The sequence below is a fragment of the Amphiprion ocellaris genome, chromosome 13 (genome assembly GCF_022539595.1).
Source record: "Amphiprion ocellaris isolate individual 3 ecotype Okinawa chromosome 13, ASM2253959v1, whole genome shotgun sequence".
NCBI classification, from domain to species: Eukaryota; Metazoa; Chordata; class Actinopteri; family Pomacentridae; genus Amphiprion; species Amphiprion ocellaris.
The window spans coordinates 6,841,401-6,867,917 of record NC_072778.1 but is presented as its reverse complement, the minus strand read 5'-3'; the positions used below and the strand labels follow the sequence as shown (position 1 = coordinate 6,867,917).

General features: G+C 38.8%; 2 protein-coding genes and 1 long non-coding RNA gene across 3 annotated transcripts; 1 reads left to right on the top strand and 2 right to left on the bottom strand.

Annotated features, from left to right (window-relative positions):
- Nucleotides 1-53: 53 nt before the first annotated feature.
- On the top strand, nt 54-15,004 carry fgf2 (fibroblast growth factor 2). Its single transcript, XM_023272592.3, has 3 exons — nt 54-4,092; nt 7,167-7,270; nt 11,102-15,004. The coding sequence occupies exons 1-3, from the start codon at nt 3,915-3,917 to the stop codon at nt 11,285-11,287; spliced, it is 468 nt and encodes a 155-aa protein (XP_023128360.1). The 5' UTR covers nt 54-3,914; the 3' UTR covers nt 11,288-15,004.
- Nucleotides 10,767-26,488, bottom strand: nudt6 (nudix (nucleoside diphosphate linked moiety X)-type motif 6). Its single transcript, XM_023272590.3, has 5 exons — nt 26,125-26,488; nt 24,314-24,517; nt 17,738-17,793; nt 14,300-14,354; nt 10,767-12,720 (listed from the first exon to the last, which is right to left on the bottom strand). Exons 1-5 carry the CDS (start codon nt 26,381-26,383, stop codon nt 12,338-12,340), a joined length of 957 nt encoding a protein of 318 aa, XP_023128358.1. The 5' UTR covers nt 26,384-26,488; the 3' UTR covers nt 10,767-12,337.
- On the bottom strand, nt 21,258-24,310 carry LOC129350325 (uncharacterized). Its single transcript, XR_008603706.1, has 2 exons — nt 24,190-24,310; nt 21,258-23,786 (listed from the first exon to the last, which is right to left on the bottom strand). It is a non-coding gene; the product is annotated as an uncharacterized LOC129350325 (long non-coding RNA).
- Nucleotides 26,489-26,517: the final 29 nt, after the last annotated feature.

Genomic DNA, 26,517 nt, shown 5'->3' with positions numbered 1-26,517 from the left:
TTAAAATGCAACAAACGAGTGTCTTAAAAAGCTTCAGAAAATGCTTTGAGAATTTTTTTTTAACATCTATTTTGTTTATTAACTTGTGGTTTTTGTCTTGAAGGTGCACTGTTCCTGTGAGAAATTCCTTAAAATGCCAGTTTATTTTAACCATAAACCATTAACCTCACACTCACCTTGTCTTTGTGCACAGTTTGGCCAGAGAAAACAACTACTGCAGGTCCAAAACCGCAATTAGATTTCACTTTCATTGAGCATAAGAGGAATGCTGTTGTGTCAGTATGTCTCAAAGTCTCGGTACACTTCCTTAATGATATTTGCCTTTGGGTCGTTATGTGTCTACAGTTTGGACAGCAGCGTTCACAGTGGACTCTCAGACTGCTTCCATGCCAACTGTGGTAGTTTTATGACTTTCTCTGTCATATTGGGGATGTTTCATGGAGAAGGAATGCCTCCAGGCAGAGTAAATGTTTTTGGTTAAGTCTCATTAACGCCTGTCCTTTTAAATAATTGTCCAGCTTCAGGAAGTTGTTTCAGTCAACTGACTTCTAGAAACCATTTGCTAGTATTTCCTCCTAGGTGATCATTGAAAGGTCACCAAGCCATGTACTCCTTAGCACCGGATTTATAAAGTTGCTTTGTCCTGTATACCTTTATTTAGCCTGTTAAATACAAAGAATCACTACCTGGAAAAATTAACCCTACAACAGGGCAGTTCACATGCAAGTAAAGGTTGTCTTCAGCACTTTCCTTCCCGTGCATATTGTATTTCAGAGGTGTTGGTTGCAGTGACACGTGAGACCTTCCATTTCCTGTGTGATCAGAAAGGGCGCTTCTTGTCACATTCTAAAAATAGTTGGGTGAAATAAAGGCGCTGCATGGGTTTTGCAGCGGAGCCATAACAATATTGACTCAGGCATCCGTCAGCGGTGGTGTGGTGGCGAGCGGACAGGGTGTGACATAACACGACAAGCACAACGGCGAGGGGGAAATTGGAATGGCAAAGTTGGTGACACATCTGAGAGTTCAGGCTGAGTCCATGTTTGACTGAAAAATAAAACCCTCTCCGGCCGTTGATTTCTTCCGTAAAAACTTACCGACGTGCATCAAAGTTCCTGCCTTTAAACCACTCCACGCTTGCTGCGGTTCGAGCACACCAGCTCACCTCAACACTTCAAAACACGCTAATGCTATGCTAGATAAGTCAATGGCAAGTCATACATGTTCGAAGAATAATGATATAGAAGATCCCACCCTGAAAGCTGACAGGATTGGTTATTTAGCTTTGTTATGTATGAAACCCCAGAGCTCTGAATCCATGTTTTTTAGACTTTGGATTCAAGGTGGAAACGCACAATGCAAATGCTAATTTTGCTCATGATGTTTCGTTCAGCATTAAAAAAAACAAAAAAAAATATGGATGGGGCAACAAGGTCGAGAGTTGAGAGTCGAGAGTATTGCTGTACTGTAACACTTGCACTGGATTTAGATGCATTTACTTGATTTTTTGGAGGTAAGGTATGTTTATTTTTCACATTTTTCTACATATTATATGTTATAGTAAACTTCTGACTACACCCCTGCAACAATCATTCCGTATAATATGCAATAATATATTAGAAGCAAATAATCCTAAATTAATTAGGTTGTGTTTTCACCCATAAATTTAGTTTATCAAGGTACTAAGGCTTTTAAAGGAGTGTTTAGAATCAGAGACACTGACATCACTTACTCTAGTAATACTCATTTTAAAATTCATTCATGCTTGTGTGGAATGTGACGGGTCAATTTCAGTCTAACTCTAATTGAAAAGATCCATGATTGATATCTCAGGCTCTCTTTTTAGTCCAGGAACTATTTTGTCTCTGCTAAAACAGACTTCTTGACAAACATTCTCATGATGGAAGAGTTAGTTGGAATATTAGCAAGTAGCACAAATTAAGATAACGTGAATGTCTAAAGACTAACTTGGTAATTAAAAAGTGAAGCTTGATTGTGGAAGTTTTGTCAAATAATTTTCCTCCTGTTACAATGCTTTCCAGTATGGAGCATTCTTGTGTTTGTGCAGGTCTGTACAGGTGTAAATGGGTTTCAGTAATGAAACATTTGCTATACTATTTTTGTGATGATAAAACTGTCCTGTGTTTTTGGAGATTTTTATACAGTCCTGAAAAATACTGAACTTATTTATATCCTTAGGGCAATTCCTGTTCCTTATTTCATGTTATTTTACTACTGTCTGTTCTTTTTCTAGTTTATTTGTTTTTAAACCTAAATGTTCTAATTGATGTTTTTTTATTCCCAACTTTTATATTTTTTTGTTATTTCTTATCCAATTATTTGCCTATATTCTTTTATTTTCTTACTTGGTTAGATTGTAAACGAGGCCTTCATATTTCAGTGTACTTTGACTATAAAGGTTGAATGAAGGATTTATTGCTCATATCATGTTCTTCTTTTCCATATTTCATATAATAACTGTGTGATCTCTCATGTGAAGGTTTGTCTTGTCTTGGAGTGCACATCTAGCGAATGTAAATCAGAGGTTCTGGTTTCAGAGTCGATGAAAGGAAGACAGGCCCACACAAATAACTTGGTAAAATGAAGGGTTGCCTCGTTAGTTTACGAAGCTCTAACATTAAGGCAAAATCTAGGAGGACTGACACCCAGTTTCTTCCTCTGTTGTGAGCTGTATAACATGTACTTCCCTGTAAGTTGGAGTGTAACTTTATACCTTTGGCTCTTGTCTAAAGCCAGTATGAGACTCAGATGCATTATTCTTTGCCATAAATAGCTCTGAATGACACTTGCTCTTTGTGAATTAACGTTTTTCCAGCATTTGCATGACAACTCTCTCCGGCTAGACTCCTCAAAGTGTCACTCAAGCTGCATGGTTGGATGTCAGATGTTTGACTGACCAGCTTTGTGGGAGTCATCCAGTCGACGTCAACCAAAGAGCACAGCTGGCTTGATCCAGCTGCAAGTTTCAGATGTGGTAACATCTGCCCAGATGCTCAGACCAGTGAGGGCCTATTTTGAAATGTGCGGCCTTGTTAGGTCAAAAAATCAAAAAAGAAACGAATGCATGAATAACTCCCGTCGCTTTGCCTCCTCTCAGCTGGTTTGGAGGAGGTTGAGAAAAGCAGTCATAACCACTCACTCACTCAGGATGCTTGCTTTTTCATCTGCTGGCATTTCTGCTTCACATTGTTGTGTTTTATGTACGACTAGCACTGAGTGAATCACTAAGTTGTGTTTCTCGTCCGTTGCTCTTGAACAGACTGGCTGAATGAAAACACTGTCTCTGTTCACATGGCTGCTGCTGCTGCTGCTCTTGGCTCTACGAAGGGTCTCAGAAACACAGTCCAAAGCTGCACGTCTCTCTTCCGTGCCCTCCTCCCGACTTCTGCTGGGTTGGCTGGTTAAATCAGTGAGCATTAGTGGGCGTGAGCGTGTGTGTGTGTGTGTGTGCTGGTGCTCCTAGGGCGCATGCGAACTGAGGCCCAAAGGGGAAAGCCTTCCACATCAAGATCTAAGCCAGCTGCCCTGCTTTAAACACTTCACTGCAAGAAGAGTAGCAGAGAGCGGGAACCTGAATGCATCCCCTGCTAACAGTCCGCTCAAAGGACGCAGGCGAGGAAGGCAAGCAAGCAGCTACTGATTGTAGGCTTTGCTCTTAGTTAGGAGTCTCTCTGCTTCAGGTTCTCAGGACTTAAAGGGCACTTGCTGCCCTGAGAGGGGGCTATTGAAGCAAACTGACCCCTGAGGTGAAGGAAAATCAGTTTGTGTGAAGGTCTGTTGAGAGGAGGAGGGAACAGGCAGCAGTTAGTGGGAGGTGGGAGGCCACGGTGGGGCTCCTGCTCTTCTCAAGAAGGAGACGAAGCAGTTGCCAGGAAGCTGGGAAAGAGGAGGAGATGGCCACTGGAGAAATCACAACACTTCCCTCTGCACCTGAAGACGGTGGCAGCAGCGGATTTCCTCCCGGGAGCTTCAAGGAGCCCAAAAGGTTGTACTGTAAAAACGGCGGCTTCTTCTTGAGGATTAAGTCTGATGGGGGAGTGGACGGAATCCGGGAGAAAAACGACCCCCACAGTGAGTACTTCCACAGTCTTCTTGCTTTGCACAGCACACAAAGCTTCTTTATGTTCTTTTTAATATGCAGCAGGGAAGCAAGAGTGAAGAAAAAAAAAAGCATCACGGTGGAACGATGTGAATTTTCCAGCCTTACTGAGGTTTATTCTCCGTTTATTAACACGAAGATCAAAATGTATGTAGGTTAACTTCTGGAAAGTATAACGACTCTAGTTCTACCTCAAATTTTCTTAAATCAGTGGGAACTCTGATGGAATATGCATGATGTTTTTAGTAAATGAAGATCACCATGCTGAGTCACAGCCACTCACACTGCTCGCTGTGTGGTTTACGTCACACAGAGCTGCATAACAAGGAGCTAAAAGCCAGAATTAGGGAGTTCTTCATTTACAGGTCATCTACGGTCTTTTGGGCTCGTAGAAAGACCACATTACAAATGATAAAATACCCTAACCACTCATCTGTGCCCGCAGTATGCCAGTATTTATTAAGAAAGTAGCTGTAGACCTTTATTTGTCCACATTGGACTTAGTGGAAACATTAACATGGGCCTTTGGAATGGACAACTGTGATACCCCTCAGTGCCTCACTGTCACTGATTACTTTAAAGTATGTCTCCTATGTTTCATCAGTAAGTAGGAGGGGACAAGAGGAGGCATGAATTTGGATTTTTTCTTCGGAAAACATGTTTGGAAGTGTATTCCCCAGTATACAGTACAGTGTAACATTTCAAGGTATGTGTGCCCAAACAAATGCCCGATGGGAGCAGTTCAAGGAGCTATTTTTAGAATAATGAAGTGGCATTCAGTGTTTGTGAAATATCCTGAGAGATTGTTGTATATGTAATTAGTTCTGGGTATTAAAGAGGCATTTTTTGGTCCAGAAGAAATCTATCCACAGTGAGTCATAAAACAGAATTAATCATTCAGATTTTTACCATAATACTTTCTTACAGCTATTATAACCCGAGCTGTGCTTCATCAATGGTGCTTTTGTTGAGGCTAGGACAGACGTGCCAGCTTCTACACACACATACCTGCCAGTTAGAATTGGAAATGTTAGTGAAAAATGTTACCAAGGTTTCTCAGGTTGGATTTTTGTGCCAGTATAGATGGGCCTTTTGTGTTCTTTGTAACGCACTTCCTCTCCCAAAACTTTCCAGAGACACTAGCATTGCCACAAGTTGTTGCCGTGACACGATTCACCCCATGACAGTTACAGATAACAGCAAACTCTAACCAGAGATTAGCTTTCCTGTATTCACAAAAGCTGTGGGACATAATATGCCAAGTGATCATCAACACACCGCAGCACACTGAGACCAATTCCACACTGATTTTTTCAGGGAAGAACGTGTCTTTGATCTGTGACTTGAATCTCCCAGGCAGCCAGCTTAACGACAGACAGCTGCGTGTCTTTCCAAGGTCTTAATGTGGAGTAATTCTGGACAGATCCCCTAAATTACCTTACGGGGGCCTCTGCTTCCTTTATCGTGGTTTGGCTTCATGCAAAGTATGCTCTGCTGGCGAGCAGCAGTGTCTCTGATGTGGAGAGGATTTTGATGCATCTTTGAGGAGGCCGTCACACAGCCAGCAGGTACTCTGGGTAATGCATTGCTACTGTTTGCTGGCTGATGTGAATGGACTTGTTGGTGTTTCATTCACTTACTGACAATAAAATGCAGCTAATGTTGGACAAAACATGGAGGAAATCACAAAAAACCCATCACTTGCAGTCAAGGGAACATGAGCTGATATTAGTTGGCTACTTGCAGCAGGTTTACGGCCATCATTTTATTTACTTTTACCTGAATTTTCCTCTACAGTACTACATAAAATAACCATTTTGTGTGAAAATTGGCCACTCAGATAGTTTTACTGACTTTGCAGCTCACTTTATAGACCTTTAAGTCTCTTTTACAGTTCACTGCGGTTCTTACAGCAAATCCAAATCATGAACTGTTGATTTTGTACCTGACCTGCAGAGATTAATTCATTAGTTGTCAACTACTAAATGATTTGCCACCTATTTTCAAGTTCAAGTTCAAATTTACTTTATCATCTCCCGTTGGAGAAATTTGTCTTAGACAAGACAAGACATCGAGCTGCACTGCAACACAATTAAACACAACACATGCTATTAAAAATACATAATAAATACATGACATACAATAAATAAGATAAGTTTAAATAATATAAGATAATTTGATCATTGATTGATTTTATTTGCACTTTTTTTTGGAGAAAATGAACTCAAAATTGTCCAAATCTTCTTTAGGTTGTGGACAAAATGATTCTTAAGGACATTATCTTGGGCTTTTGGGAAACACTGATAGTAATTTTCCACCATTTTCTTACAGTTTATAGACCAAACATCGATTCGATTGATCAAGGTGATAATCGACAGATTAATCGGCAATGAAAGCACTACTTCAAACTGGCATAGTAACAAAAAGTGGGTGTGAGAAGATGCAGCTTGTTTTAGCTCTCAGCACCACAGTGTTGTTTCCATCAGTAGCATGCTGCTCTTTTTGGAAACCAATCTCTGTAAAATACACACTACCAACCTACAAATGATGTTAGCAGCCTTCAGGTTAGGAGACTGACACATTTGCCAGCTGAAGATTGTTGTATAAAAATTGTATATATGAATGCAGATGTGAAAGTGGATCATTTTTGGCATAATAACCTTATAAACCAGTGATAATGGTGTGAACTCTGTCTGCTTGTTTGGGAGGTGTTGCCTCCTAGTGGCCGGAATTTGGTGAACGCAGCTTTAAGCACCAGTAAATCACTATCTTTGGATTATCTCAGGTCTGTTTGCTCCTTTTCCTGATTTGTATAATGAAACAAATCAACAAATTGTTCCTTTCATTTCTGCTCCATCCAGATGGCCTCACTTATCTCTGTGATGTTTTAAATGTTGAAATGCACGTAGCACTTTCTGGGGATTTGTCCTTTCAACTGCCGGCTATCCAAGTGTCCATGGATAGTGTTTATCTCCTTTAAACATCTCTCAAACTACAAATGTGTTGTCCTTTCTGATCTCAAATAAACTTTTGTCTTCTTCCTCAGTAAAACTTCAACTCCAGGCGACCTCGGTGGGAGAAGTGGTCATCAAAGGAGTTTGCGCGAACCGATATCTGGCAATGAACAGAGACGGACGTCTGTTTGGAGCGGTGAGTGACTTGGATCTTTGTCTTTCTGTTCAGGAAAGTTTGTTTACTTCTGTTCTGTAAACTTCTGTAAAGTGATAGCATATAAAAATATATATGATAATATATATGACATATATGTAAACTATAGTAATAGGCCAAGAAAGTTCTCATGAATCTGGACTAAAAGAGACTGAATTTACCACACAGTTCTGCCACAAGCAGCGTTTAGGCCGCAGTGTTTTGGAAACCAAATATTTACCAGTACCCTTACAAGAAATCCTCTCTGACTAAAAATAATTAGGTCGACACCTCTCTGACTGGACTTGTCAGAACATTCAGGCTAAAACAAGAAACTCTAATTAGACAGATTGTGTCAGAATGAATCCTAATACTGTTATCATCCTGGCTACATGTAATTAACAAGTGGTATAAACTTAAAGCAGATGGACGGGCAACAGCAAAAAACTGTTGTTTCCACACATCTTCTGTTTGTTTGGGTCCTAGTGAGGCGTCTCCCACAAATCCAGTCACTTCAACCATGTGTCTTTATTTCCAACCTTGAGTCTTAAAATTGCCTCAGTCGAGCGACTTGTAATGTGATTTAGATTTGAATTCTTAAACCCAAATCTGTTAACTTGAGGTTTGATTTTATACATAGAAACAAAAACTCAGTGTGAGCAGATGCACCTCATTTGACTTTATAATAGGTAGCAAATATAAACGACTGCTTTACCATGTTAAATATATCTCCTGCAGGAGGCTGGATGCTGGCAGTGTACAAAATATTCCACAATTTATTTGCAGACTTTGCTTGTGAATTGTTTAGGATCTCCAGAGATAACCTGACAGTCTGCTGGTGGGAGGTGGACGTTATCAGGTCTGAGGGACAAACGACAGTTTATGGTCTAGATGTGGTCATTTTGAATGTGAAAATGAGAGGAGTTTTCCACACAGCAGGGAGTCAGAAATCACAGAATATTGAGAAAATTCTGTTGCAAAACCTTCATTTGATCCATTATGGCTGCTACTTGATCAAGTTTGCAGATCCACATATGGAAGACTGAAGAAATCTTAGCAGTAATGAAGGTTATTTTTTTTCAAAATTAAAACATCTGCCATAACCCAACTAAACAGTTGAGCCATTCTCAGTTAAAATACTGACTTTTTATTAACTTTCTGTACAATACTGCACCTGTCCAATATTTTTGCACTATAAACAATATTCTCTGCATTTTGGACTATTCTCACTTTAACAGTTATCATTTTACACTACTGTGTATATGTACACTACTGTTCAAAAGTTTGAAGTAAAAAAAAAAAAAAAACATTTTTTTTCAATAAAAATAACATTAAATTAATCAGAAATCCAATCTAGACATTGTTAATGTAGTAAATGACTATTCTAGCTGGAAACAGCTGATTTTTAATGGAATATCTCCATAGAGGTACAGAGGAACATTTCCAGCAACCATCACTCCTGTGTTCTAATGCTACATTGTGTTAGCTAATGGTGTTGAAAGGCTAATTGATGATTAGAAAACCCTTGTGCAGTTATGTTAGCACATGAATAAAAGTGTGAGTTTTCATGGAAGGCATGGAATTGCCTGGGTGACCCCAAACTTTTGAACAGTAGTGTATATTCTTTTCCTTATTCCTAGAGTGACACCAACAGACGAAAACAAATTCCTTGTATGTTGTGTACGTACTTGACCATTAAAGCTGATTCTAAACATTAACAGAATATCTGACTTACAGATAGACAAATTTTGTACTAGTGGCTGTTTTTATTACATAAATGATCAAAAGTTGCACATGAGCAAATAGACAAAAAAAAAAAAAAATCTGTTACCTTACATAGGTTAAGATATTCTGCCTTTTGTATTTATTACACTGTGCACTCTCACATTAACCCTGAAAGGATATCCTGAACACTGGTATGAATTAGTCCACACCAGTCTGGCACCAGTGCCGGCCTGCCACCACAGTGTTGTTGCTCACAATGGAAGTGTGAAGTGCTGCTGACTGATGTGGTTTGGTGGTTGCGAAGGCTCGTCTAAAGTCCGTGTAATTGGCACCAAGCATTTCCTGCTAATGAGAAGCTACAGCAGCGAGGTGCCACCCAGGGCGTCGCTCTGCTCTGCTCTGCTTCTGCTTGTGTGTAGAGAATCATAAAAAAAAAAAACACAACATTAATTCTCTCCAGACTACCATTTGTTGCTGAAAAAAAAGTTAGCACGCTAACACATATTAAGATTACCATTTGTTTGGATTTATTTTCTCTAATTTAGCAGCTCATCTGAGAAGGTTTCATGTTTGGTCTTGCAGATGATAATTTAGAAACAAGTAGTAGATCCTGACTGATATGTTTTGGTTCATAAATTGATGAACAACCGTTCAAAAGTTTGGGGTCACTCAGACAATTTCCTGTTTTCCATGAAAACTCTCACTTTTATCCATGTGCTATCATAACTGCACAAGGGTTTTCTAATCATCAGTTAGCCTTTCAACACCATTAGCTAACACAATGTAGCATTAGAACACAGGAGTGATGGTTGCTGGAAATGTTCCTCTGTACCCCTATGGAGATATTCCATTAAAAATCAGCTGTTTCCAGCTAGAATACTCATTTACTACATTAACAATGTCTAGACTGTATTTCTGATTCATTTAATGTTACCCTCATTGAAAAAAATGCTTTTCTTTCAAAAATAAGGACATTTCTAAGTGACCCCAAACTTTTGAACGGTAGTATATAAACTTGATTTCTATTTTTGATTCTTTGGGAAAGATTTGTACAACTTTGAACATATTTTCATTATATATACATATCTAAAACTTATAATAATTAGTAGTGTTAGCAATATTAAAATTAATTTCCCCCTAAAATTAAGTACTGGATTCAATCAATCAAGCTTTACATCATTTTGTATATCATATTGGTGAGCAATGGACTTCCAGGAATACACACCACAACCGAACATCTCCAGTTGTACATTCTCAGCACCAAAGCAGGAATATTGTTTGTTCGAAGCGTTTGAAGAACAAATTAAACCAAGTTGTTGCAGCTGAAAGAAAATGTCTTGTGACTAACAGCTTCATTGCTACGCAGCCACAGCCAACTAAAAACAGAAACTAAAACAAAAGCCTCTTGTTGGGCAGGGTGTAGGGCAGTTAACGCCCACCGACAGTGAGATTTTGGCCAGACGTTCAGTAATTAATGTTTTCTGCACAGGACAAAGTTAAGAGAAGGGCGTCTAAATATAGACGCTCAACATCATGACAAAGCAAGAAGGCCTATCGTTCAGTCTGCCCTGTTTAAAATTATATTGTGAGATTCCTGGTAAGTTTAGTTTGTCTTTCATGGGCATTTTGGTTTGTTTTTATTCAACTTTAATCATAAATCAGTGACGTTGAACTGAGACAAAAACACTGTAATTATGTACCTGAAACATAAAGCAGAAACTCTTCAAAAACCAACTGTCTCCTTTAAATAAAGGTGAAAAAAGGTAAACAAAAGTTGTTTTATGAGGTCATTTAATGTCATAAAATCACAGCATTACAAATTTCTCAAGTTTCCAACAGAACATATTAAATAAATTCAACCAAAGTTAATCCAAACAATTTGATGAAATGCCACTGGAGGTTCTATGTGTCCCTTATGTTGACTAGATATGAAAATCAGGTACAAAAACAGAGAGGATTATTGTGATTTTGTATTTAAACAAACATGGTATTCCACACAATAACACAGATTAGCTTCACAGTTACATTTCCTCCACACTTTTCCTCAATCAGTGAAAGTAAAAACTGTTGAAAGTCAGAATAAATATCCTCCTGTGTCTTTCTTTCCAGAGACGAGCGACAGATGAATGCTACTTCTTGGAGCGACTTGAGAGCAACAACTACAACACCTACCGCTCCAGGAAGTACCCAAACATGTACGTGGCGCTGAAGCGGACTGGCCAGTACAAGTCTGGAAGCAAAACTGGACCGGGTCAGAAGGCCATTCTGTTTCTTCCCATGTCTGCCAAGTGCTAATGTGGGAGCTGACAGAGAGATACTGAAGTCTTAGTGGAAACGACGAAGGAGAAGATGTGACGGCAATGAAGACAGTGTTCCATCAACATTGCCCAAAATAGCTGTGATGCTTGACTGTTAAATCCTAACAGTTCCTTTTTTTTTTTTTTTTTTTACAAATCCTGAACACGTCTGCTATTATTCGGCTTTACTTTGCAACAGTGCCGCACATTTATACCTAGCTGTAAAACCAGAATTTTACTGTCAACACTGCAGCAACTGGAGCCAGGCGCCTTGCTCAAGTGCCCCTCAGTTGAATGGCAGCAAAGCACAATTTCCTTTTTTTTTTTTTTTTAAATCTGTAGAGCCTCCCTCACAGCAAAAGTCTGCTTACTAACCTTTAGTTTCTAACAGTATAACCTAATTGTCTCCTAGATGAGAGGATCTGTGTTAAAGCCTACATTACTGTAATTGTATTTAATCATTTTGGATCTTGTAATAGAAAATTTAATTTGGCAAAATGAAAAGTAACCACACAAAGCCAAGCGCTGCTTCTACAGATTTAAAAATCTTTCTTTTACTATTCTGTTTTCACTCTAGATTAATAAGTTAATTATGTAATATTCAGTGAATGATTTTAATTGTCTTTTAACTAGCCAGTGGGCTAATTTAGGAAGGCAGCCTGCATAAATGATGATATTTATATAGTAGCTGTTAGCGTTAAGACTGGTGATTAGCTGGCTAACAAGCTAGAATGATGGTGACATCATTTGTTCCCAATCACTATTTCAAATGATTTCAGAACCATTACCTTTAAAAAAAATTCAAATCAGCTGCTCGCAGTCCCCGTGGACACCAAAAAGTGTTAAATAAACCGTATAAAACTGCAGTAATTGCAAGTACCAAAGTGATTGTAAAGAAACCACAAAGTCAGTATGCTTGTAGTTGAAAATCTATTGCACCTTATTTCTTCTGCAGTAACAGTCCAGTCATTAATACACTTTAAATATGAGTAATACTGACAGCCACGTTTCAGCATAGCAAGTCATAACATGCCGATTCGATGGCGTCCTATGATTTCAGCGTTGTAGGAAGCTGTCGGTGGTACAGCTGGTAAAACATCCCCGAGTAGACGGCAGGAAGCTCCTCCATGGTGAGGTCCACCCTGTTGAAGCCGTGCTCCAGGCCGTGAAGCAGGAGTCTGGCGATGCGAGTGGTGATGGGTGTGGTGTCGTTGGTTTTGGCCAGCTCGCCGAGGTCCAGCCACTCGCAGCGCAGACACTCCTGAGTGCAGAAGTTGATCTCGTAGGTGAGCGGACTCAGTCGGCAGATGATGTACATGTCCGACATGCCGAAGGCGCCGGGGTGGTTGTGCTGCTGCCGGATGCTGAGCAGAGATCTGAACTCGGAGCGGACGCCGGTTTCCTCAAACACTTCCCGAACGGCAGTGGCACCTGAGAAAGATCCATGTAACATTTATATGTGGAGGCATTTAGGAGATCCTGACAACGAGGAATGTCTTTCTATTCCCTTGTCAGCATTACTTTGCAGACTGTTTTTTAGGATGGGAGGAAAAGGGAAAATACATATTTTATTTTTTTGTAAAGAAAAACAATTGATGCTGCTTTTTGGGTTGGTTCTTGTATATAATTTTAAAGCTGCTTTAAAATCATTAAAAAGGTGAATTTGGAGAGACAGAATCTGCATGTACAGTTAAGCCCCAAATTATTCATATCCATGCCATATTTTGATTTAGAGGTAATTTTTATTTGATCAATAGGTGTCTTCTGACTAAAAATGACAGAGAATTAACAAAAAACAGTGAAATATTGTGTTAGAGAAGCTAATGATAGATTTAAACTAGTTTTTCCTTTCCTAAAGCATTTTTTCTACATTTCTATTAAACAAAAGCCATGTCTGAATTTATTCACTCTCTCTCAGTTTTTAATGACAAGGCCTTTATTTACCACAATAACAATCAAAAAGTTCTTCTAATTGCTAACAGTCTTTCTGTCTCCACTCTTCTTTGTGATGATCTCCAGGTCTTCCTCACCGTCACTCTGGTTTTCAGATCTTCCACAGATTCTCAAGTGATCTTTTGGTTGCCGCTCCAAAATGTTCCTATTTTCTGTTCGCCACTTCTTGACCACTTTGACTGTATGTTTCCTAAGTTTTTCTCCAGAATCTCGATGTCGTCCTCTTCTCCCGTGATGCCGTTTACTTTGACGAGGCTGCCTGGACCATCGGCTGAAAACACCCCTAAGGCATCACATTTCCACCACCACTGTAGGGATGTAGGGTGTTCTTGGCTAAATGCTTTCTCTCACCAAACCAAAGCCACGTCGCTGTGGTCAAGCGACTCCATTTTCGTCTCATCTGGCCACAGAACCAAAAGCTTTCCTTTTTGTTCAGGTGAGCATTTTGTTGTTGGAGATGTGGAGTTCAACCGTGCTCAGTGTCTGCTGGAGTCTCATTGAGATGCTGATAGATTCATTAGGAAGGTCTAGGTGGTGATTCTTGGATTCTTCTTGGCCTCTTCCACTTCTATTCTTGACGATAATGTTTTGCCCTGTGGCTACTGGCACTTAAAAACAACTGGATATGGCTTTGTAGCCTTTTCCTTACAACACCAGCTGTTTAACCATCATTTGACAAGAAAACATCTGCATTTTTCTGTGCATTACAAAGCCATAGAACATGGTAGAAATTACTAGGACTGCTAGGAAATGTACAGAATCCCACAGTCATTTCAAGGGTATGAATAATTTTGGACATGGCATTTTTCATAAAAATGTTAACCATCATATCTTGCTGTCTTTTGTCACTTGTTTTTGTTTTTCCAGGCAATGTTGATCGGATAAAAATTCCCTCTAAAAGTATTTCATTCGGTGTGAATACTTTGGGGCTTAACTGTGCATCATTATTGTGTACAGTTCAAATGAATGTATCATCTTTAACTATAATACTGAGCTGTAAAAGATTTAGCTAGATGTACTGTAACGTTTTTTTTGCTCTGCTGAGCGTGACACTCACCAATATTTTCTCCTGGATCGGACAAACCACCGGGGAACTTCCAAGCATTCTTTGTCTGAAATTCCAGAGCAAAGTGAAAGTCAGTTGTGATAGACGGCACTGCTGTAGAAGTATCTTAGAGGAGCATCAACATGTACACTACATCTGTTTGCTCTCGTATAACAATCAAACGTCACTTGTTTCTTTAAAAAAAGGGAACTAAATAGTTTTTTTTTCCGTCTTTAAGACAACAAGTCAGTCGCCGGTCAGGTTTTGGGGGGGATGTGTCATGTCATGCGACACAGGAAGAGAAAATGCTTGAGGGTCTGATCTGAACATCCTTCCATTTTAGGCTTTAGATTTTAGTGCCTCACTATGGACACTGTTGCTGCGGTGAAGTGTGTCTTCCAAAACTGTTTCACCACTTATCATTGATATTTAATAACAGTATGCTGCTGGTTAAGTTATGATGTCAGTGCGTGTGTGTATATATATTTTTGTAGTCACTTAAAGAATGTTGTATGCCTCGCTTCCCTTTTTTTTTTTGTCAGACAGAAATGCTATTTTATCTTAGATTTTTTGTTTGGTTTTTTGCAAATCCTCTCTTTGTGGGGAATACAAATGCACTACGGCATTTATTTTCATGTATTGTCAACAAAATGCTATATTTTTGGAGCTAAAATGTGCTGGTAGAAAGAAATAAAAACAGATTTTGTGTAACTCTAATTGTTGTGGGGGTTTTTTAGAGTAAAAAAATCTCTTCCCCACAGGAGCTGTTGGAGCTCAGTGTAAAATAATGATCCCAAAAACTTTCTGGAGGATCGCTGACCGTACATAAACTCTTCACACCAAATTTCCTGGGAAATGATGTGTATGTGTCAATGGACGATGGGTAAATTAAACACTCTTACCCATTACATCATTCAGTTCCCTGATGGATGAAATTACCTTCAGATCACTGGCAATCTGTCAGTTGTCTTTTGTTTAGGGAGTTCATAACCCTTAGCGAGCTCTGAACTGGCTCGGCCTGTCAGAGACTCTCTACTGCCAAAGGCAGACTGTTATAAAGCACATTTCCAGTAAACAGCTCGATGGGAGGAGGAGGAGGAGGAGGAGGAGGAAAGGAGGAAGAGATAAAACACTCCCACACTTACAGCCCACTAACTGTTTCCCTCTGCTTCTGGACAAAAGCCATCAAGATACCTTATACGCTCTCAGAATTCCTGGCTGGGACACGTTAACATGCTGGGTACAATTAAAGGCCAGCAAACAAGGCCACTTACATTCTGCCAGTTATAATGCAAACTTGTCAAATTTGTCATCTTCTTTACTGGAACTGCTTTGAGATCTGCATGATAGTGGAAATAACTGACACTGCAATATTTTGTTTTTCTGCTATCTATATTGCAAAGTTTTCTAAAATTAAAATTTTAAAAAATTTCAAATGTCATTTGAGTGGCAAAGACAGTTAAATTAGTTTCTGGCTGTGGATGACATTCAGATCCTGCTTTGCACTTGTCATACATAGCTTGATGCTGCTGAATGAAATGGTCAAACTAATTGCTTGTGTTGCTTGGTGTTGTCCAAGACACTGCTGACGACGTAGCTGTTTTCTGTCAACATCATCCTCTGTAGCTGAAATATTTCCTTACAACTGATGCTGCATTTCTTTGTGCAACAAAATCTTCCTTGCTAATTTTGCTGTGCACATGTGGAGCCGACGCGTCAACAAACTCTGTGTCTTGCGATTAAAGTAAACGAAACACCTTGAAAACTTCAGTTAGAGTAAATTACGTTCTGTCAGACAGATGTCTATTGTAGATTACTCATGGAAATGAGAACACAACAGGATGTATTTGAGAATACACACATAATGGTTTGTTGACTTTTTCCACCTCATTATCTCAAGACAATGCAGGTGAATCAATAATCACTAATGTACTGCATCCTGATCTTGTGTAAATATATCAAAACTCTGGCATTAGAACTCTAATAGCTTAAATTGTGTTATTGAGGCAGTAAAGATGTCAAAATATCTTCAAATTGCTTTTGTTGTCAGACCAACAAAAGCCAAATGATTTAAATTTCAGTGACATAAAATGGAGTAAAGCATCATTAAATCTGAAGAGTGATAAATTCCTTTCCAGTCCATTATCTATTTAATACATCTGGCAATATCGGGGTACAACAGCAACACAGTAGGGTTGCGTTTCCACACAAAGCACCTGGAACTTTCAGTCAGAGGATTTATTTATTTTTTAATCACTAAAAGGTTACTTTAGATTGTTGTTTGTCTGTGTTTCTACTCTAAAAAACATCTAAACACCCACAAAGATGAGGTGAATTTGTCAGCAGACATAAAAAAAAGTACACTAAACTCTTTCTGTTGTATGCTGTTTTTTGTAACTTCATGTTGATGTGTTGAAGCACAGCGAACAAAATAGAACTGTATATATATGAAATGAAATAATGCATGTTTCTTGACCAGTCAAGACGGTTTTCAAAAGGAGAACAAACTAAATTAGCTATTGATCACTTTTGTGATACTTTTTAAAATATCCTTGCTTGTATAGAATGTAATTCATATCTATTGCTTGTACAGTCATAACTTGCGTAGCATGGAAGTCCAACCTCTATCAACACCCATATGATCCCTGAAATCTTATGGTTTTCCCTTCAGTTTTTATTGATGGCTTGTTATTAAGGGTTCATGTGTGAACATTTGAACTGCTTGTAAAGTCTGCACTGGCGTCATGTTCATGCACAAACTCTCCGATGAGACATTTATTTGCTTGTAGTTCAGGCAGTTTGTTTGAAAGGGCCTTTATTCACGGCCTCATTTATATCAGATTAGGTTCGCTCGCATCCCTAAAAACATAATTGGTTGCCAAACTTCAACGACACTTTGCAATCGCTTTTCTAAATTGGTGGCATTTGGCCCTGACTGAACATGCAAACAAAGATGTGCAGTAAAGCTGTCAAAGGAGGCCTGTTGTGAGCCAACCTCCGAACAACATGAGGTCTACAGCGGCGCTCTGAGAGAGCCCACGCCAACACACACGGTTGTTTGAGAGCATTCAGCTCATGTAAACACCGTGTTTGCTTGAGGTCAGTTGATGTTGTGCGGAGCTATGTTAAGTGTGAGAGGAGCTGCAGGTCTGAGAGGTTTCCACCCACCTTTGGGTCAACAGAGGCAACGCACAAGGGCCTAAACAAACAAAGCCAATCACCGACATTTTTAGCAGCGACATGGTAACCGATGCTTCACTGGTTCACTTATTAACTATAGAGAGAACAGTGTCCAGGGGAGAGCTGGTGACATTCCTTTCATTCCATTTCCTCATAGTTAAAGCCAACATACATTCACAGAAAACAAAAAAAAGTACCTGTTTCGTAATTTAGTTAATGTTGTATATTTAATGTAATAGAGTTCATTTGGTTTGTGCATCTTCAAGTTACCTTGTTTCTGTCCTGGACGACGAGAACTTTCCCACTGGACTCGTCAACAACGGCACCTGGACGAAACAATCAGACATTAATTTCAAACATTATGCGAGTGCTTGTGTATAAAAGCTGGCCCACAATTTGCACACAAGTAGAACAGTTTTAAGGGTTGGCAGTCTAGTTTAAAGTTAATTACTTGGCTGGAAACGGCATAGAGAAACGTGGAGGTGAGCCTCGATCAGATAACACAACAGCTGCCTTGTCCATTTCATGTTTTGCTATATACCTCTGCTGCTAGATATCATACTGATATCATACATGTCAGAAAAGAAATATTGGAAACGTGAACAAGAGTGAAAATGTGAAAGTTATATACTGAATTGTTGTCTGTTGGAGATGTGAAGATTTTTCAGAAGTCATGGCTCGATGACATACTGGCTTTATACTGCGTTCGAGCAATCCCCCCCACTCCTCCAACTCTGCATTGTAATAAGAAATAGTTTTCATTAGCATCGTTGGCTGTCCCAAGTTACTACATCTACTACAGCTGGCAGTTTGCTAACAGGCTATTTATTCCTCCAGCAAATGCATCGTCCCTGGATGCCAGAATTTGCAAAACAGGTCAGAATGATGAAATAAAGAAGAGGTGGATTGGATTTTGTGAAGAGCTACACTGATGAAGAGCTGAGGATCACCACTATGTCTAGTATGAATAGTTTTGCACACTTCCATTGGAGGTAACTGGGGTTCGTTCCTTAAAGGCAATTTTTAAAATCTCTAATATTTGACGGGGAAGCTAAAAAACATTTTTTTTTGTTAGTGTGACAAACTCAGAACACATATTTTTAATACTGTTTTATGTGGACTATAAGATTTATCACGTTGTAAACAGTACGGCCATATTAATGTCAATAACACGGCTGGGATTGATGCGAATCATTTTCAAGATTTGAGTTATTGGGTTGAGTGCCAGTCTTGAACTGCTGACTGGTCAGCAATGAGAGTGTTGCCAGGAGTAAAACTGTACTAAAGTACTTTTTGACAGTAATCATAAAGTGAGTTACAAGAGCAAGAGTGTTAAAATCGTGCTCAGCAGACTGTCTGATGCAAATCTAATCCATGTTCCCTGGACCCACATTGGTCCCGTCCATGAGACAGCTCCCCTGCTCTCACAACACAGACTCCAGTCAGACTACAACGTTTAGTGATTGTCTACATGTGTTTACGTTCAGTTTCTTTCTTCTAAATTACATTTGCACATGACTGTCATTAAATTTTTTTTCCCATTCCTGATAGCAAATCCACAAAGCCAGACAGTGCCCAATCTGCATCCAGCTCTGGCTGAGAGGAGATTTAGCTAATGCATGTTGGCCCATACAAGTAAGCATGGGCTCCAACATGGGTTTAGCCTACAGTAATTATATTTTAAACCTCTTTGTAGCAGCAAAAACAGGCTAGAAACCCAATATTGGCATATTCTCATCCATACGTTAACATGGCAGCAGACACAGAGCAACTGAAGCATTCTTTTAAACAATTCTTCCATTCACCTAGTGAATTTAAGTTTAATTTACTCTCCTTTTAGCTGTTTTCTTCTTCTCCTGAAGGAAACACATCTCTTTAGTTACTAAATGCTCCAGTGACTTGTTCTCTGCGGGATCTTTATATGAGCCACATTATTCACCTGCAGTTAGTCATGTAATTACTTCAGCAGCACAATTAGCGTAATTATGGCCAAGCTTCCCCTTACAAACAAATTTAATATATTTACAACTGCTGCTAAAAACATTGTAGATTCATAATTAGGGCTGTCGCAATATCAGATTTTCACTACATGACTATTGTTGAAAAAAGAATTCCCAATGTCAGTAATTAATGTCTGTTTCTGACAAGGTAATTAAACTGAAGAGTCTGCAACTCTAACTGTACTCCCTGTAATTGAGTGGAAACCAGATAGGTTCTGCTGCGGGATATTTACAATATTACCATATTTAAATGATTATTTAGGAAATATCATTTATATCAGTATTTATTTTCTATTGTCCATACCAGTATATTGTGATACATACAGATTGTAATACCTGAATCCCTTGAATAAACACAACAATTTCTGAAAAGAGGGGGTTAAAACAAAATTGTTTACGTGTAAAGGCCAAATTCTCTATTCTAGAGATAAACAGAGTCTGAGTGATTCAGCTGTGCTTGAGAATGATGCGGACGTCCCACTTCAACATTTTTTTTCTCCCGTTTGAGCGGATTTGTTTTCAGCAGGTAGTGACTAAGAGAGGCAGCTATGTGCTGCTGCTGACAGCTCAGGAGGAGGCGGCGGAGGGAAAATGGGCCACTTTCTTTTCCGGTTGCTCCGTCTGACCGACCGGGACGGGCCTCCTTAGATGAATGTCACAGATGTGTAAAGAGGGATGGGTCGTCCTAAAGGCTTGACTTGGACTTCCAAGTGGAAATTGATGTCATCCCCGATCCCTGTGCCATATGGCGCAGGAGGAGGCCTGGTTTCTGCGAAGGGAGACTATCATTATGTAGCCTTCAATCCAGGAAACAACATGCTCATGAGGAGCAAAAAAGAAAAAGAATTACAGTGTGAGACAGAAAGCCCCGAAGCAATCATCAGAGGTGGACTGTGGGCTCCGTAGTAAAAAACTGTTAATCGCTTGAGGTTATAGTTCAACTGAGCCACAGAAAAGTTGGATGTCTCACCTTACTTTATATTTTATGTAGGTTACTTATGCTATGTCTTGGCTTTGCAGTAATTACAAGCTTATAGTAACATTTTTGGATATCGTCTTTATATTATGAGGTCACTATGATTCTGACGTAGTCTGACGAGCTTTTAATATCGATATAATAGCAACACAAGCACCAATGTAAGCCGGGAGGATAAATACAATTATTACTGTTTCCATGAGTCACCACATGAGGCGGCAAACTTTAATACGCTGCTGGTGAGTCACAATAATAATGCTAATTTTTGCAGATATAAGCTAAATATATTTCCTCTACTTGTTAAGCCTGTAAAAAAGCCAGCTTAGTCAACCCAGTCGGGAAACTTGGTTGGAAAATGTACTGTTGCATGTTTGCTCTGAGGTCTGTGTTTCTGTTGCTGTCCTGAGAGGCCATGATGATGCTGAAATCCTTCTGTAATGAGTGGAATTTATCAAGGACAACCCAGTACATCAGCTGTTGTTGCTGTCTTATTCACATGTATATATATAACTTGCCTCTCCATCTTATGTCCTACTTTCACATTCTGATTGCCAAGAATAATTTACAAGGAAACTGACTGTATTTTGCAAAATACATCCTATTGTCTTAGGGCTGGGTGAGCATCAACATTCAAAGCCACAGACGCTACTTGAACAGGGACAAGTTTTATGTTTGTATACAGACGTGTTGGCTTACTGCAAGGACTGTAACCAACAATTACTATCATTTTCAGTGAATTCTTCACATTTAATCAGTAATTGTTGGATCTATAAAAAGCCAGAAAATATAAGAAAAAAAGTAAATCAGCCAAAGATTATGTATGAACATGTTTGTTTTCTTTCACAATGTAAAAATATTCAGTTTACTGTCCAAGAGGAGGAAAGACATCAGAACATATTAACATTTAGGAAGCCAAAACCACAACATTTAGACTTTATTTTCCTGTAAATATACTAAAACCAGATAATCGATTATGAAAATAGCTGGTGATTATTAAAATAGCTACAATTCCACTTGCTAGAAGTGGTTTTCCATTGCACTGTACAGACAGGTATGTAGCTGTAATGAAGCTCTGCTAACCCTATGATAAACAAATGGAATTTTCTTGCTTTTCCTAGACAAAAAAGAAAGAAAAAGTTTAGTTTACATGAGCAGCAACTTAACATAGCTGTGATGGGATCTACTAACAGTAAAATAAGGCTGATGTCTGAAAGCTTGGACAGTTTCCAGCACAGATTCAGCTCTGAAGATGGGGGAAGGCGAACAGCACAGGTTGGTCACTGATGCACTTCTTACAAAGCAGGCCAACCCAGGCTAGTGGCTAAATCCTAGAAGCCAAGTTACATTTATTCTGGAAGCAGTTCTACAACGTAAAAGATAGCTATATTGTTTTGCATTTCTAACTGCTTGTTATTTAGCAGTTAAAATAGCGAAACAAGATTATGCCAATCTGCATTTAATATTTCAATGACATGCAATAACACGGTATTTATTACACTGTATACTTTATTTCTAAGGAAAAGCACATTCTACATATGCTAATACTGTTTCTACTTATGTTTATATTTTAGGTCATATTGTTCTACTTATGCTTACCTATATATTTTGTACTGTTTGTATTTCTGACCTTGAATGACAACAACTGTATTTCCAATTCTGATAAACAAAAATTAGAACCAAGTCATGAAAAACCACATTTGCTGATTAAAAAGCGACTCTGGCAGGACATCAGTGACACATTCAATCATCAGTTTAATGGACGACTGCTTTCCAATCAATGCAGATTAATTCTTTTGGGTTCAGTGCCGGTGTTGTTTCCATTTTTGGTGAAAGTAGTCAAGAACCCAGGACATTATGCACACAACCAAACAAGTATGTAAACAGCAGTGCATTTCCGATTCCTAACCTTCGTTTCATCATCAACGATCAGTGTCCTTGTGATGGGGACAATCCTGGCAACAAAAAGGGAGATTCTGGGCCTTGTTCCTCACACGAAGATGCTCTGGACATGTTCTGACATGCTTCTAGTGCATCTACTGTTTGGTGAAGGCATAAATCCTGCCCTCTGCTGGACAATCACAAAGTTAGCACCTCCTTTTGTTTGTCTCTCCACATACGCAGTCCTGATGAGTGAATTTCCATTTACGCAAGTGAAAATCAAAACAGCCCCAACAGACAAACAAGTCATTTCTTTGTAAATGATAGAAAACCACCAATGTTTTTTTGTGATAACTGAATCTAAGTCACAGTTGATTCCAGCTTTAGCTATTTAAATATGATGTAAAAGTGGCAACAGAGGAAAGTTTTATACTTCAACACAGCTTCAGATCTTCTGTCACATCTGTCAGACTTTGTTACATAATTGTTTCCAACAACTGAAGCACTGATTTGCTGTAAATTCTACTTCGATACCAATAGTGATTTGTAAAAAGCTGTCTAAAAAAAAAAACTTATTGAAATGAATAGGAAATTGACCTACAACTGCCAAAACCCAGCCATCTTTAGACCCCTGTGGCTCTGGCATACTTTACAGTAGAAAATTAATTCAAAGTTTAAATTGGTTTCAAGACTTTCAATGTGATTCATTAAATCTGTTTTGATATCTTTTAGGGTTTTCATTCAATCACAGTTGAAAGTTTTATGATTTTTTTGAAAATCCTGAATTTTTCATTCAGCTTGACTGGGTAAATTTTGACCCGATAAGTTTTATGAAAAAAAGTGCTGTTAATTTATTCTCTTTCTCACAATTTCTCCACTACATGAAAAATGTGTGCAACCTCTTGGAGGTCTTTGCTCTTTGCCTTTCTCTTCATTCTGGAGGTCCTTCATCTTGTTTTCCAGTTCTTTTACAATCTCCTTGAGGTCTTTGCTCTTTGCCTTGATTTCATCCTTCTGCTGATGGAGGTCCTTGTTCTTCTTTTCCAGGCATTTTTTTCACCCTCGGAGTTCGTTGTTCTTTGCCTCCAATTCTCTTTTTTTTTCCCTCCTGGAGGTCTTTACTTGTTGCCTCTATTTCTATTTCCTGTTCTTCCAGTTTCTGATTGTTGCCCTCAGTGATTTTCTTCCTCTTCTTACTTCCTTTCCTTCAGTTTTCTGAATACCTCCTTCATATTTACCTTGACATACTCATGCTCTTTGGTGTTCTCTTTGAGCAATTTTCTTTCCGCTTCCATTCTTTTGTTCTCTTCCCTCAGTTCTGTAATATTTTCATTCAGAATCTTCTTACAGGCCTTGAGTTCTTTCTTTCCATCTCTTATTCTGTCATCTTTCTCTCTGAATTATCCTTCAATGGCTTCAGCTGCAGAAGACAGTCTGCAGGTGTCCACACCTTGTCCATATGTGTCTGCAAGGGAGTGTAACCAAACCTGAAAACTCTTTTGTCGCTTGAGCTTTGACTGTTAAATGTTCCATTTAATGTTCTGAATGTATGTTTTTCATATCAATTGTTTTCTTGTTTGTTTTCACATTGCATTTGCTGTTAGTCATAGTTTCTGTATGTAAGACTTGTAGATTAACTGCATTCATTTTCTTAATATGAAGGATACAGATATTAATCATTTATGAAGGGAAATATTATCTACTGATAATGGGACCTGACTGAACCAAATAGGCCCAAGGGTTGCTTAGTGCTGGTCATTAAATTTTAGATATTACTGACTACAGGTTACATGTGTTTTGCTGCACATATAACTCAATCCTCTATTACTGTACAAGGACACTGGTTTGACAAAATCATCTCAACTTACGGTCCACTTTATTGCTTTCTGGTGGTGCTTTTAACTTCATATTAACGTGTCCTTCTGTAATATCTGTAAAGAGATACAGTTAAAATGGAACTTAAGATAAGACTTTTAGCATAGAAATCTCTACCTGCCACTCCAATTTGATGAGTTGCGAAACCCGGCAGTCTGCTTTCACCCTCTCCCAGCCACAGAGCCAGCACGGTGTGATCGTTTTTGGCGTGATGGAAGGTGAAGCCGTGAGCTGAAGCTGCTGCAGCACATCGACTCAGTGAGATGGGAACTCGAAGCCACACCGCTACCTTCCCGTCTGCTTTCCACTGGACTAAAGAATCTGTGGAGTGCAGATGTCAGATGTTAAAAAAGTATCCGCAAGCTTTTAAAACTACTTTTGTCCATGAAGTCTTTGTCTTTTCAATAATAGACTGCCCAAAGAAACAGGAAATATGGCTAAGATCTGACATAATTAAAAGTAAGAATGTCTTTTTCATGGCTTGAAAAAGACATTTCCTACTAAATGGATTCTAAAGAGAGACATTTAAAAAGATAAGAGATCATGACAAACAGCAGACACAGTCGAGCGGAAGCAGGCTTGATGCTTTGGGATTTTAAACATGGAAGGTTGATGCTGTGAATCCTGAAGCTACTTGAAAAATATACAAAGAAAACACGTTAAATTGCTCATTGAGCATCATCATTTTGCCTTTAAGCAAACTATTGATTGCTGCTAAATGGAACTGTAAATTTATAAATAAGCAAATCAGTTTATATTTTAAAATAGATAGGTAAGTCAGGATGGTTAAAGGACTCATCCAAACTCCTGACCAACACATCTGATTTAATACTGCTGTTTCCTAAGTGCAAGGGGACTTCAAAAAGTTCTGTCACCAGAAAATGTCACACATTTTTCAACATATTCTCTTCTGATGAAAAGAAAATTAGTTGATGAGGTTTTCTCAGATCTCCGATGTTTGGCAATAATAAATCTATAATATATCTGTACATTATAGTGTTGTATGACATCAGTGCTGTTTGTCTTTTATAGGCAGAAAGGATTTATTACCAAGTGGGTTTTCTCATACAAGGACTTCGACTTGGTGTTTTAGTGCAAATACTGTAAACAGTAACGGCAGCGTTATAAGTCAATACCAAGTGGGTGTATAAAACACAAATAGACAGACATAACACAAATAAAATTTACTTGGAATTTTAAAAATATATATAAAAAAGCCATCATAAATCCAACAGCGGGGGAATCTGTTGTATTACTGAAGTAAAGGGGATATAGTGCAAAAAAACCAAAACAAAACCCCCCCAAAAAACAAACAAAAAAAAACCAAACACAGAGACATTAGTAGAAAAATTCTCATAAATAAAAGCACTATTGTACAGATTTTCCAATATCTAGTAATTCAGATATTGCAAGGATTCACTTTAATATTGCATACTGTTGTTATATATGTACAGACAATAGTAACACAGATTCTTCTATGAGTAGGAAAATACTGATATTACACTGACTACTGGCATTGCATAAATTATTATTTATGTAAAAAAAAAAGAATAATTTAAATGGACCAAATATTCCCAAGACAGGTTTAAATGCAATGACGCAGAAATATAGAAATGACAGCCAATTTAAATGATAGTTAATATGCTTTTAGGAAGTAATTGATTGAGTAAAAGCTGGAATTTGTATTAAAATTAACTATTTTAATTTCACAGGTGATATTAATTAAATGTCTAATATATTAGTTTCTTTCTTCTACAAATGATATTATTATTACTATTAAAAAAGCTACCAAAATAATAATGTTTGTAGAAAAAGTAAGTAAATATTTTGCTATGACGTGTTTCCTACAGTGTTGTTGACACTGACAGTCTGTCCGGTTAATGATTTATGACCAGTTTAGTAAACAGAACCTGCAACAAAACACAAACCTCGCAGCAAACCGCTGAATGAACTCTCGCTGATGTCCGCCGGTAGTCCGGTGTCCGCCAGGTTCACTGTCACTCCACCGAATCGGTCCACTTTCCCCGTTAAAGCGCCGGTGCCCTGCACGCGCTGCAGCTGGGTACAGGTGACGGCGCGCGAGAACGCACGGACGGCTGCCGTGCGCCCGGCGGGGCAGCACACTTTACCGCAAAAGCTTCCCCTCACGAGCGGCGACAGTCTGGACGTGAAAGCGCAACCGGCCATGTTACCGTAGCAGCACCACAAATGGTCAGTTTAACGGAGATTGAGTTCAGTTTGCAGCCGGCATGCGTCCGCTGTTCGGTACAGTTACGCAAACGTCCGTATGGAAGTTGCATAAATACCGTAATGATCCCGTA